The 11,953-nt window shown below is 56.6% G+C and overlaps 1 protein-coding gene across 1 annotated transcript; it reads right to left on the reverse strand.

Annotated features, from left to right (window-relative positions):
• Nucleotides 1–1,012: 1,012 nt before the first annotated feature.
• TMEM51 (transmembrane protein 51) lies at nucleotides 1,013–11,445 on the reverse strand. Its single transcript, XM_062013023.1, has 3 exons — nucleotides 11,402–11,445; nucleotides 4,130–4,566; nucleotides 1,013–2,141 (listed from the first exon to the last, which is right to left on the reverse strand). Exons 2-3 carry the CDS (start codon nucleotides 4,465–4,467, stop codon nucleotides 1,742–1,744), a joined length of 738 nt encoding a protein of 245 aa, XP_061869007.1. The 5' UTR covers nucleotides 4,468–4,566; nucleotides 11,402–11,445; the 3' UTR covers nucleotides 1,013–1,741.
• Between the last annotated feature and the right edge of the window lie 508 nt (nucleotides 11,446–11,953).

An 11,953-nucleotide genomic window follows, 5' to 3' on the forward strand; every position in this document is an offset into this window, starting at 1 on the left:
CCACATCTCCCTCTGCCTTCTGAATGCTATCAAAGGACAAGTATGGACGTAGCTGGAGATGCCCATTAGGCATTTGTGCATTTTTGGCATCACTATTGCCTTAGTCAGAGCCCATTTCACTGAGGTCACTGCACTTCACAGCATTTTCTCAGCTCTCTTTCCCTACACAAGATGCTGTGCTGCTTTTGCCAGTCTGTTTCATTACATGAGACTCTCTGGCAAAGAGGCTCGATGAAACTTCAACTCCTGACTGCTCACACAAGAAGCTTCACTTTATTTAACCCAGATTTTCCAAGAGATCTGTCAGGGTTGTGTTTCTTCACCAGGGAGAGAGGGCTCCATGAATTGCTTCCCTTTGTGAGCACACATGCCTGGGAGACAACTACCAAGGAGCTGCATCACCTTTCCAACCCCTGAACAAGCAGCACCACGTGGGACCCCTCACCCCAACCCCCTCCATCTAGGCTATATTCTTCTACTGTGTTCTTTTCCTTTTATTTAATGAGGGAGACCCTTATTTAATGTCCCTTTGCTCAGCTGAGATGACACCTTGGGGCACAGCAAAGTGAAATCTCTGTGACACAACAGCAGAAATTAAGAGATGCAATGTGAAATAACAACTAACCAACAGAAACTCTGGTGGGGATTTGTACCAGCATCTCTTCTTTGTCTTAGTTTTGGTCACTTGTGCTCCTCTTACACATCAACCACATTGCCAAGCCAGCCTCTGCTGAATGGTCCACAACTACATCCCTGTCAACATCACACACTGCTCTGAGTTCATGGGAGATTCACATCATCTAAACTCAGCCTGGACCAAACAGCTGAATGTGCCAATGTCTCTGTGGCTTTGCTGGAAGCTCAGGAGGTGGCACCTGGCTGTGGAGAGGCATCTGTCCCAAAGCAGTTGACCCACTGCAAGCCTTGGGAAGGGCACACACACACACATAGAGAGAGAGACAAGGTATAAAACATTTATTCTGAACACACACACAGTGATTTCAGCCTGCACACCCTCCTGGCAGTGGTGCACTCAGCTCCCAGCCCTCCCCCAGATTTATTCACTCGCCTCAGACAAGTCCCTTCACATCCCAGCACAAAACACGACAGAGAAGGCAACTGAGGCAAGAACTCCATCCTCTCCCCTGAGGAGCACGGGGCCTTGTCTCAGCCCACTTCCCACCAGCAAGCACAGACCTTGGCAGGAGTAGGGGCTGGCCCTGGGCCACCATCACAGCCCTAGATGGGAGCTGGGGAAGCTGCAGTGCTCCTCTGGCAATGCCATTGGCCTTACTCAGAAAAAAGGCACCAAAACCAAGAAATAGGAAAGTTGTCCTTTTCCACTTGGAAAAAAAAATCCTTGTTTGGTATCAGGTTGGTGGCTTGGAGGAGCCTTGCTGGTGCAAGGAGGAGTGAGGGTGAGAAGCTACATTGGGTGATCCTTCTGTAAAACACCACAGACTACACTGTTTGGCACTTGCAGCCTTCTTTTCCTTCAGGCCAGCAGACCTACTGGCGTTCACATTTAATTCCTCAGAGTCTTTTATAAAGCCCAGTCCTGGGAAAAACATCTCCTGTCCCTATGCCACAGCCCTGTGCACCCCTTGTGTCCTCCACATCCCTGCTTCTTGGGAGCTCTGGACTGCTTCTGCACCCCCAACCTGAGCCCCTCTTAGTGTGCTTTTAAAACCAAACCCCAAAACAACCACCAACACCCCCATCAGCATCACACATCCCTCTTCTATTTTGAAGTCATTTCCTTGCTTTCTGGCACTTTCTCCTGGATCTCTTCATATTTGGGGGGAGGGGTCAGTGGCTCTATCGTGACAGGGATGCTGGTGTTCCCCTGGCTGAGGTCCAACCTGATGTCCTTCAGGTGCAGCTTCTCTGACTTGATCCTGCGGACCTTGAGGGGCTTGAGGCGCTTGCTGAGGCGGGAGCTGTGCCGGCCAGGCTCCGTGCCCGTGGCTCCTGGAGCTTGGCTGCTCTCCTCCAGCCCCGTCAGGGATTCGTAGGAGGGCAGGGACACACTGATCCTGTTGCTCCTGTCCAAGTCTCTGGGCTCAGAGTAGCCTGTGTTCATCACCTCCTCGTAGCTGGGGACGTAGTACTGGGAAGATGTGTCTTCATCCTCTTCTTGGCTAGAGGGGGAGGAATTACAGCTGTCAGTAGCTCATTGCTTCAGCTCCACTTGGGGTGGGTGGTGGAGAGAGCAAAACCACCACCCCCAAAACCTTAATCAATTACTTGCCTTTCTACCTTATGTACCAGTTCCCTGTACATACATCCACCTTTGAGCTTCACTTTCTTTGACCAAAACCCCCCTTTCCTATTGCACAGCTGGCATTTGTGCCCCCAGCAGAACACTGATTCCTCTCCTCCCCTCTTGGCAATTGGTCAGAACACATTTCAGAGACACAGAATCACAGAAGGGGTTGGGCAGGGACCTTTAGGGATCATCCAGTCCAACCTCCCTGCAAAAGCAGGTCCCACCTTGCTCAGGTCACACAGGAACGTGACCAAATGGGTTGGAAAATCACCCCTTTGTCTTTGCACCAGAGACCACAGTTATCAGGGGCCTTCTCCCACACCTTGTATTTGCTTAGATCATGGCTGCTGCAGCAGTTGCCTTTGCTCTGCTCATTGGAGTGTCCTGAGCAAACAGGAGAGCCCTGCAGACCTGAATCCCAGAGTGGTGGGGGTTGGAAGAGCCCTGCAGAGCTGCTCCAGCCCAACTCCCTGCTACAGCAGGTTCCCCTGGCTCAGGGGGCACAGGAATGTGTCCAGGTGGGGTTGGAAATCTCCTGAGGAGCCTCCACACCCTCCCTGGGCAGCCTGGGCCAGGGCTCCCTCACCTCAGCACCAAAGGAGCTGCTCCTTGAGTTCCAGTGGAACTGTTTGTGTTCCAGTTCGTGCCCATCACCCCTTGCCCTGGCACTGGACACACACACAAAAAAGTGTCCCCCCATCCTCCTGACACCCACTTTTTATGTACTTAGAAGTGTTGCTGAGATCCCCCTGAGCTCAGGCTTCTCTTCTCCAGGCTGAACAGCCCCAGGGCTGCAGCCTTTCCTCCTCACACACATGTTCCAGCCCCTCAGCATCTTGCTGTCCCTGCACTGGCCTCTCTGCAGCAGTTCCCTGTCTCTCTTGAGTTGAGGATCTCAGAGTCTAAACTCCATTTCCAGCCACTGGAGTCAAAAGGCTGTTTGGCACCCAGGGAGAGAGAGACAGCAGGTCCTGCATCTCCTGCTCCTTGCCCAGCTCCCAGCAGCACTGCTCCTGCTCTTTGCTGTTAACCATTAACCGCTGCCGTTGGTGTTCCCTCCTGGCACACTGCTGCGTGGGGACAAAGCCAGGAGCAGCACGTCTCAGCCACAGCTCCACTGAGACCCCAGCTTACACACACTCTGTTTCACCTACAGCACCAGAAATAGATCTGAAGTCATTCCCTCCTGACCTCCACAACATATTTGAGCCCTAAATCAAGAGACTGGCTTGGTTTTTCATCTAGCACACAGCACTACCAGCCTTCCTTTCCTCACTCCTGACTCTGAGGAAGGATCAGGCCACATCTGGAGTGCTCTGTCAAATTTTGGGCTCCCCAGCTGCAGAGAGACAGGGAACTGCTGGAGAGAGGCCAGTGCAGGGCCAGCAAGATGCTGAGGGGCTGGAACATGTGTGTGAGGAGGAAAGGCTGCAGCCCTGGGGCTGTTCAGCCTGGAGAGAGAAGCCTGAGGGGGGATCTTGTTGACACAAGTACCTAGAGGGTGGGTGTCAGGAGGATGAGGTGACACTTTTTTCTGTAGTGCCCCATGACAGGATAAGGAGTAATGGGCACAAGCTGGAACACAAATTCCAGTTAAACTCAAGGAGAAGCTCCTTTGGTGCTGAGGTGAGGGAGCCCTGGCCCAGGCTGCCCAGGGAGGGTGTGGAGGCTCCTTCTCAGGACGTTTCCAACCCCACCTGGACACGTTCCTGTGCCCCCTGAGCCAGGGGAACCTGCTGTAGCAGGAGGTTGGGCTGCAGCAGCTCTGCAGGGCCCTTCCAGCCCCCACCATTCTCTAATAGCAGCTCTTAGCTTCATTCCACCACTTGATCCCACTCCCTTTCCCCCAGCCAGCCTCACCTGTCCTCCTGCTGCGAGGGCTCTGCAGACTGGTGCTGCACATGGATGATATCTTCACTTTGCCTCTTCTTGTCCCGGATATTCAAGCAGATGGAGAGCAGCAGCAGCAGCAAACCTGCCCCTACCAACACATAGGCCACCGAGAAGGTTTTGCTCTTGAGGACGGCCCCGTCGCCGTGGTCGGGTTTGCTGCTGTTCCCAGGGTGGGGGGTGGGTTTTTCAGGGGGGCCAAAGCCAGGGACGAGGTTCCACACAGCCATGATGATGCCCAGGACGAGCATGCCCAGCCCTATGGCTGTCAGGGCGTAGTGTGAGCCGTTGGTCCGGGACTGGGCCATGGCTGCTGCTGCTGGGGTCACTGGGGCTGCCTGCAGCTCACAGCCAGGCCAGGCTCAGGGGGCTGCAGGCCCACTCGCATGAGTGCGCTTCCCTCTGCTCTGGGAAGAGATGGAAAGCTCTGGTTAGTGCACAGTATGATGCAAAGGGCTACAAAGCTCTCCTTTCAGTTGGCTGCAGGATCCTTGCTGGCCATCACGACCCTTTGCTGCTTCTTGGCTTTAATATCCACCAACCTCAGGGAAGTCTCTCTGGCTCCCCTGGAGCACCTCAGTCCTGGATGCAGGCAGGATTTCAGCTTCTGCATCATCTCTGTGCCTGAAAGGTGTTACACAGATGCCTGGCTGTGCCACCCTGCAGCCTGGGCAATCAGATTAAAGCAGGAGATTGGACATAACAAGTCTGTCTCTCCATTGAATTAGCTCTTCTTTTGGCTTTGCAGAGCCTGCTCCTGTCTCTGCTTGAGCACTGACCCTGCTGCCCTGACGTCAGTGGCCAGAGAAAGGAGCTGCTGCTGGCTCTGGAGCAGCACAGATGGACACTGGTCAGCTCAGCAAAAGGGTGTTGCAACTTGAGGGTTGAAGGAAGCCCCAAACCACTCACCCCCAAATCTCCAGTATCTCTGAGCTGGCCTCTGCTGTGCCTTTCCCTGGCAGATGGGGTGCAGCAGCACACATCCAGTGCTGTCCTCCCAGGGAATTCCCTGCCCTGTGGTTGCTCTGGTTTGATAATCCTTGATGGATTTTCTCCCTCTGGGATTTTTCCTGGTTACCATGACTGCTCCACTGCACAAAGCCCCCAGCATCCAACCTGTACTCAGCCTCCTTACAGCACACCATAGAACCTCACCTCTCCATCAGGCAGGCAAGTGATGGCTGAGTAGCTCCAGCTCCTCCCTCCACCATTCCCTTCACCTGCAACACAGTCTTCCCCACAGCCAGACCCACTTTCATCCCCATCCCACGCTGCCCTGCCAATGATTTACACCAGGATCTCTGAATCATTAAACTCCAAAGCCAGGGGGGCACCTGCACCTCCTGCACCTCTCAGCACCTCCCTGAGCCAAGGGAAGCTTTTGTGCCTCCTCTTGGGACATTTCCAGCTCCATTCAGCAGGGGAGGGCTCAGGATAAGCCTTTCCCCAAAGCACTGCACACACCCACACACCTGGATGCACCCCAAAGGCTTTTTGGCAGGGGCACCCAGGTGGCGTGGCAGCAGATAATATCTTCCACTCCCTGGGAGACACCAGCAACAGCCCCACCACCAGGACACAGAGCCCCTGGGACTGAGCCTGCCCTGGATCATGCTCCACATCTCGTGCTCCTGGTGAAATGCCACCCCCAGGGCGGTGAGTCAGGCGGAAGCAGGACACACGGCAGTGCCCATGGCAGTGCCCACGCTCCTGTGCCCTCCACAACCTTTGGATTTTCCCCCTCCTGTGACATCACCTTTCCCTGCTCAGGCTCCAGCAGCAACACCTTTGTCATGGGATCACGAGAGATGAATATGCACTTGAGGGAATGGGGCAAACCCCGCTGCAGTCACGGGGCTGATGAGCTCACACGGAGCTCCAGGGCTGCCTGAGGAGGAGGAGGGGGAGTGTGATGCACAGCTGGCAGCTTGCTGCCAGAGACACAGCTCTCTGCAGCCTGCCTCTGAAAGCCAGTGTGCAGCTCCAGCACCAGTCCTAAACCATATTTCTAGATGATTTGAGGGGGGAAAGCCCATAAAAATCTATTCCCCAAACATCCCCTGAGCCTGGAGCCTGCTGCACGTCAGCTTCTACCTGATGGCTACAGGGATGATGAGGGGAACATCTTCCCTATGAGGAAAGGCTGCAGGAGCTGGGGCTGTTCAGCCTGGAGAAGAGAAGGCTGAGGGGGGACCTCAGCAACACTTACAAGTACATAAAGGGTGGGTGTCAGGGGGATGGGGTCAGTCTTTGTTCTGTGGTGCCCAGTGACAGGGTGATGGGCACAAACTGGAACACAAGCAGTTCCACTGGAACAGGAGGAGAAGCTCCTTTGGTGCTGAGGTGAGGGAGCCCTGGCCCAGGCTGCCCAGGGAGGGTGTGGAGGCTCCTTCTCAGGAGGTTTCCAAACCTCAAACCAGGACACATTCCTGACCACAGCTCTTCCTCTTCCCAAGATGCTCCCAGGGCTGCTGGCAGCCCAACCCCCATCCCTTCCCAGTTACAGCCATCAAGTCCTCAGGCTCCTTTCCACAGCAATTCTCAACATCAGAGCTCAGCTGCTCATGCAGGGGCATTTCCAGAGAGCTCTGTGCCTTTTGGAGATGGAGCTGGAAGTTCCAAGGGGTTTGACCACAGCCCTGGGCTGGATGAGACGATCAGAGATGGGGGTAACACTGAGCCAAGGCTGAGCCTCCCCTCCCTTCCCAGCCCCAGCTCCTGGGCACAGCATCAGCTCCCCTGGAGCAAAGTGCTACCTTCACCTTCATGCTTATGCCTTCTCATTAACCACCTTCCCTGCTAATTGGTGACCACAGCACATTCTCATGATCCCCACCAGCTCATCCCTGCAATGGCCATAACCTCTCCCAGAGCCTTCATTACACGAGGGCTCAACCTCCAGCACACAAAACTCCACACAGAGACAGAAAACCAACAGGTCAGGCAGTATTTTCTCTCTCTGAGCCCTTCTTGCTGCCTGCATTACACCTGCCCCAGCAGCACAGACCTTCCTGGCCAGATGCAGCCCAAGAGATAAACACCCAGGGATACCCAACTGAGCTGGGATGAGCTGATTTGACCAATTCCTCCTCATTGAGACTAATACCCAGCTCATTTTAAAGCATCTGGCCAGGGAACAGAGAGACCCAGAGGGACAGCCCCGTTTAGACTATCAGGGCTTTAACACATTTTGCTGCTGATGCTTCCTGCCAAGAGTGCAGAGGAATGCACCCACGTTTGTTGCTCTTGGCAATACCCACAGGCATCTGAAGTTAGTTCTTTTCATTTCTTCCCTTAACTTTTACTTTAAACAACTCCTCCTCAGTTGTGCTCCTGCAGACAGCACCAGGGTGAGCAGCAGCTGGGGCTGAAAACTCTGCACAAGGCGCTTTCCCCCCATCCGCCTCGGATGGGAGCTCAGGGCCCTGTGGCTTCCTGTGAAACAAGGGAAAGCAAAGGCTGCTCGACCCACCCCAGGGCTCAGGATGCTGTAATGTGGCCAGCTGGCTCTGCTGATGGCTGCTGAACAACAGTGACAGGGCTCACAAAACACCCTGATTCCTTCTGCAGCTCAAGGCATCTGCCACCACCACCCCATCCTTTGGAACCTCAGAGGATCCAGTAGCCACCAGTTCAAGAATCAGCACAGATTAAGCCAGAGTAATCAAATTCCCTGAGCCTCAATCACCCCTGTGCAGCAGCCAGACATTAGTTTGAACTTTGCCATGGACAGTTTGGGACGTGGGGAGAGGAGGAGTCTGGAAGGCAGTAATTGCATTAGAGCCCTCAGAGCAGTGCTGGCTGCAACCCAGCGATGGACTCGGACACAGAGTCCTGTTAAACTCATATTTATGGACATTACCATTTGTTCATGGAATCCCAAAGTGATGGGGGTGGGAAGGGCTCTGCAGAGCTCATCCAGCCCCTGCTACAGCAGGCTCCCCTGGCTCAGGGGGCACAGCAACGTGACCAGGTGGGGTTGGAAACCTCCTGAGAAGGAGCCTCCACACCCTCCCTGGGCAGCCTGGGCCAGGGCTCCCTCACCTCAGCACCAAAGGAGCTTCTCCTCCTGTGCCAGTGGAACTTGTGTTCCAGCTTGTGCCCATCACCCCTTGGCCTGGCACTGGGCACCCCAGAAAAAACTGTCACCCCATCCTCCTGACACCCACCCTTTAGATAAGTGTTGCTGAGGTCCCCTTGAGCTCAGCCTTCTCTTCTCTAGGCTGAACAGCCCCAGCTCCTGCAGCTTTTCCTCCCCACACACATGTTCCATCCCCTCAGCACCTTGGGAGCCCAAACTGGTAGCCCTTATTCTTGGGGATAGTGGTGCTGCAGCCACCGAGATCACAGTGGCATGAGCTCCTGGCACTGCTGGAGCTCAGTGAGCTGTCACCCTGTCCCAGCTCTCTGTGTGAGCAGCATCCCAAGGCTTTTCCCAAGCCCAGAACACATCCACAGCTGGTGCCAGCCTAACACCTCCCAGCCAGGCTCTGCCAAACCAGAGAGTTTGAGGCACTTGCCTGTCTTTGGGCTAGAAAAGGGAGCTGAACTGCCAACACACCACGTGTGCCCAGGCCTGGGGAAGCAATGCCAGCCTGGGAAAATCCCAGCATTTTGAGTGTGTCTCCTTCCTGCTTTCCCTCTGACTCCACTTTGCACCTTTGTGCTTGCTTGGTTTGGTTTTGTTTGGGGTTCTTTTTCACCTTTTTCTAATCTGCTGTTTCCTGTCAGATAAAACCACTTCTCCCAGCAGCCTGCCCGTGGTTTTAGGTCTGTGACCTCTCCCTGTCTCCATGACAGATAACACACTCTTCCCTGGAGCCTTCAGACAATATCCATCTGCCCTTCTGGTGCAGAATGTGACATTCCTGTTGCCTCAGACAGTTTCCCACCACTCCTGAAATGCTTTAAGCTGCTCCTGTCCCACCATGGGAGCCCCCAGAGCCTCATCTCCCCTCTCCAGAGGCACTAAACCAGCACACCCCACTGCCATCAGCCTCACTAGTTCTGCCTTCTTTAACCTCAGCCTGAACTGTCAGTCGTGTCCTTGCTGCTCCCTGGAACCAAGGAGAGTTCAAATCTAACAGAGGAATCGATGGGGCAGATGTGGAACGAGGAGCAATGCAGGGGGAGGGATGGAGCCCCACACAAAGCAGCAGTGTTCAGTGAGGCAAGCCCAGGGATTTGGAACAGGGATGGAGGTTTGCTGGGGGATTATGTCTCTGCATGTTACACCTATACAGCTCACACAGGATATTCAGCTGCTTTGGTGGAGCCCTGACACCAGCTTCTGCCTAATAAGTACACTGAGAACAAGAAAGGCATTGAGCAGAGTTTGGGAAACAGGCATACCTGAGCTGCTGCAGGAATTCCTCCTCAGGGGCTCTGGCCACAGACAGACAGCCCTTAGGACACTCAGCTATCTCCAGGGCACCAACCATTCCTCCTTCCCCAGGCACTTCCCTTCCTCAGCCGTGTAATTACCCACAGATTAAATCAAAGGCATCTCACATACTTCCGAGTCATTTTGGTAGAGGGCTGGGCTCATTAGCCCCACACCCACAGCTTTCCTCACTGCCACCTGGGAGGTTTCCCTTCCTGGACATCACACCACCTCATCCAAAGCCTTAGATGGCTGCAGGCTGCTCAAGGGGTATATTGCCACAGCATCTCATTGAACAATGTGCAGCAGAGGAGCTTTAAGGAGCCTGAGAGCCCATCAGCAGCTGGGGCTGGTGAGCTGAAAGCCAAGACCACAGGTCCTGGGGCAGCTTCCCTCCGTGACACTGAGGGCAGCTCATCTCACATGGGATGTGCTCTTAGATTTCTGCTCACAGAAAATCCACTTTCCCCCAAATGCAGCTATACCAGGCTCAGAGACACTCACCCCCACCAAGCAAATGCAGGCAACTGCTTTGGGACACAACTGCTGATGGGCAGATGCTGCTCCCCCCACACCTAAGGGGAGGGAAAAACCATCCAGGCAAAGCTGTCAGCAGTCAACAAACCCACCTGGCAGCAGCCAGCAGACCCTGGGGCAAGCAGGATTCCTCCCCTCCCAGCACCCAAACTCACAACCCCACAAACACCCACCTCATGGAGCTTCCCACTCGACCTCGCCTTCCAACCCAAGGAGAGCAAAGTTCTTACCCCTCGACACTGCAGGGATTAATCACAGCAGCAAGCAGAGATAGGAGCTTCCTAAGAGCCTTGTGCCTGTCGTGGCCTGTGTCCCAGACCCTGGGTGCAGGAGGGTGCGTGCTGGCCTGACACACCCCCCGTGACTAACTGTGCATGCTGGGGGCCACGGCTGCACCAGCTCAACAGAACCCCTGCTGGAACTGCTGACTGGCTCTCCCAGCAAGATTTCTTTCTCAATGAACACTCAGGAGACACTCACAGATTTGCTGGAGCCCTTTAAAAGCTCCGGGACACTCTCTGTTACATCAACGGCACCATAGGAACAACTCCAAACCCCACTGACCGACATTCAGCTCATAAAGCTCCCGACACGGACCTGCCCCGAGCAGCTTTCCTTCTCTTTGTCTTTGTTTGCTTTCCAAACAGCCTCGTGCACACATCGTCCTTTGCACCTTTCCCCGGGGCTGACGTCTTGGAGCGATGGGTCCGTGAGCCGTGACTGCCCCGGCCGGGGGGGGCTGGCGTGGGGCTCACCTCGCACCCTCCCCCCCTCCGGACCCCCATGTGGCTGCACCCCAAAAAGCACAGCTGCTCTTTTCCCTCCCCAAACACCAATCCGATAGCCGCGGGGGGCTGAGGAGGTGCCCCGAGCCCCCGTGTCATCATCCCCCGGCACCGCTGCCCCCCAAACCCCGACGCTCCAGCCCCCACTCGCCCGGCCCCTGGGGGATGTTTCCCCTGCAGTGTCCCCACGGCTGATTTCACCTTCCCGAGCCCGCCCGGCAGCCCCCGGCTCCCTCCCTCGGGCCGCTCTCACAGACCCCCCCGTGTCCTCCCCCGACGCCCCGCACGTCCCGGCCCCGGCCCGGGGGGGTTCAGCCACGGGCGAGCCCCACAGGGCTCAAACCAACCAGGTTTTGTCCCCCATCCCGAGTCCGAATGCAGCCTGGTCCCGTCCCGGGGGCTGCCCGACCCCAGCCCGCCCCCTGCCCCGGCCACCGCAGCATCGACCCCTCCCCGGTGCCGAGTCCCGCAGCCCCCGCCGGGCTCCCAGCCCCTCGCGGGGGTCCCGCCGCCCCCGGCCCGGCCGCACACACGTACCTCTCGGCGGCAGCGGCTGCGGGTGGCTCCGGGGCCGATCCGCCCTGCCCGGCCCTCCCGGGGCGGTGCTTGCGGGGCCCGGCCCCGGCGGCGGGGCGGCCCGGGCAGCGCTGCCCAGCCCCGGCCATTGCCCAGCCCCGGCCATTGCCCAGCCCCGGCCATTGCCACCGGGAGCTGCTGCCGCAGAGACCCCCGGCTGGGGGATGCAGCGCTGCCCAGCCCCGGCCATTGCCCAGCCCCGGCCATTGCCACCGGGAGCTGCTGCAGCAGAGACCCCCAGCTGGGGGATGCAGCGCTGCCCAGCCCCAGCCATTGCCCACCGGGAGCTGCTGCAGCAGAGACCCCCAGCTGGGGGATGCAGCGCTGCCCAGCCCCAGCCATTGCCCACCGGGAGCTGCTGCAGATGGACCCCCGGCTGGGGGGATGCAGCGCTGCCCAGCCCCAGCCATTGCCCACCGGGGACTGCTGCAGCAGAGACCCCAGGCTGGGGGGCTGCAGAGGCAGCCTCAGGATCAGGGGGATGCAGGCAGGCTCTTCTCCCTTCTTCCCAGT

This window comes from Colius striatus, chromosome 21 (genome assembly GCF_028858725.1).
Source record: "Colius striatus isolate bColStr4 chromosome 21, bColStr4.1.hap1, whole genome shotgun sequence".
Classification (NCBI taxonomy): domain Eukaryota; kingdom Metazoa; phylum Chordata; class Aves; order Coliiformes; family Coliidae; genus Colius; species Colius striatus.

Coding starts and splice junctions, on each gene's coding strand:
- TMEM51 (XM_062013023.1), bottom strand. CDS start 4,467: ATGGCCCAGTCCCGGACCAACGGCTCACACTACGCCCTGACAGCCATA. Junction 2,142..4,129: donor CCCTCGCAGCAGGAGGACAG/GTGAGGCTGGCT, acceptor CTCCCCCTCTAG/CCAAGAAGAGGATGAAGACA.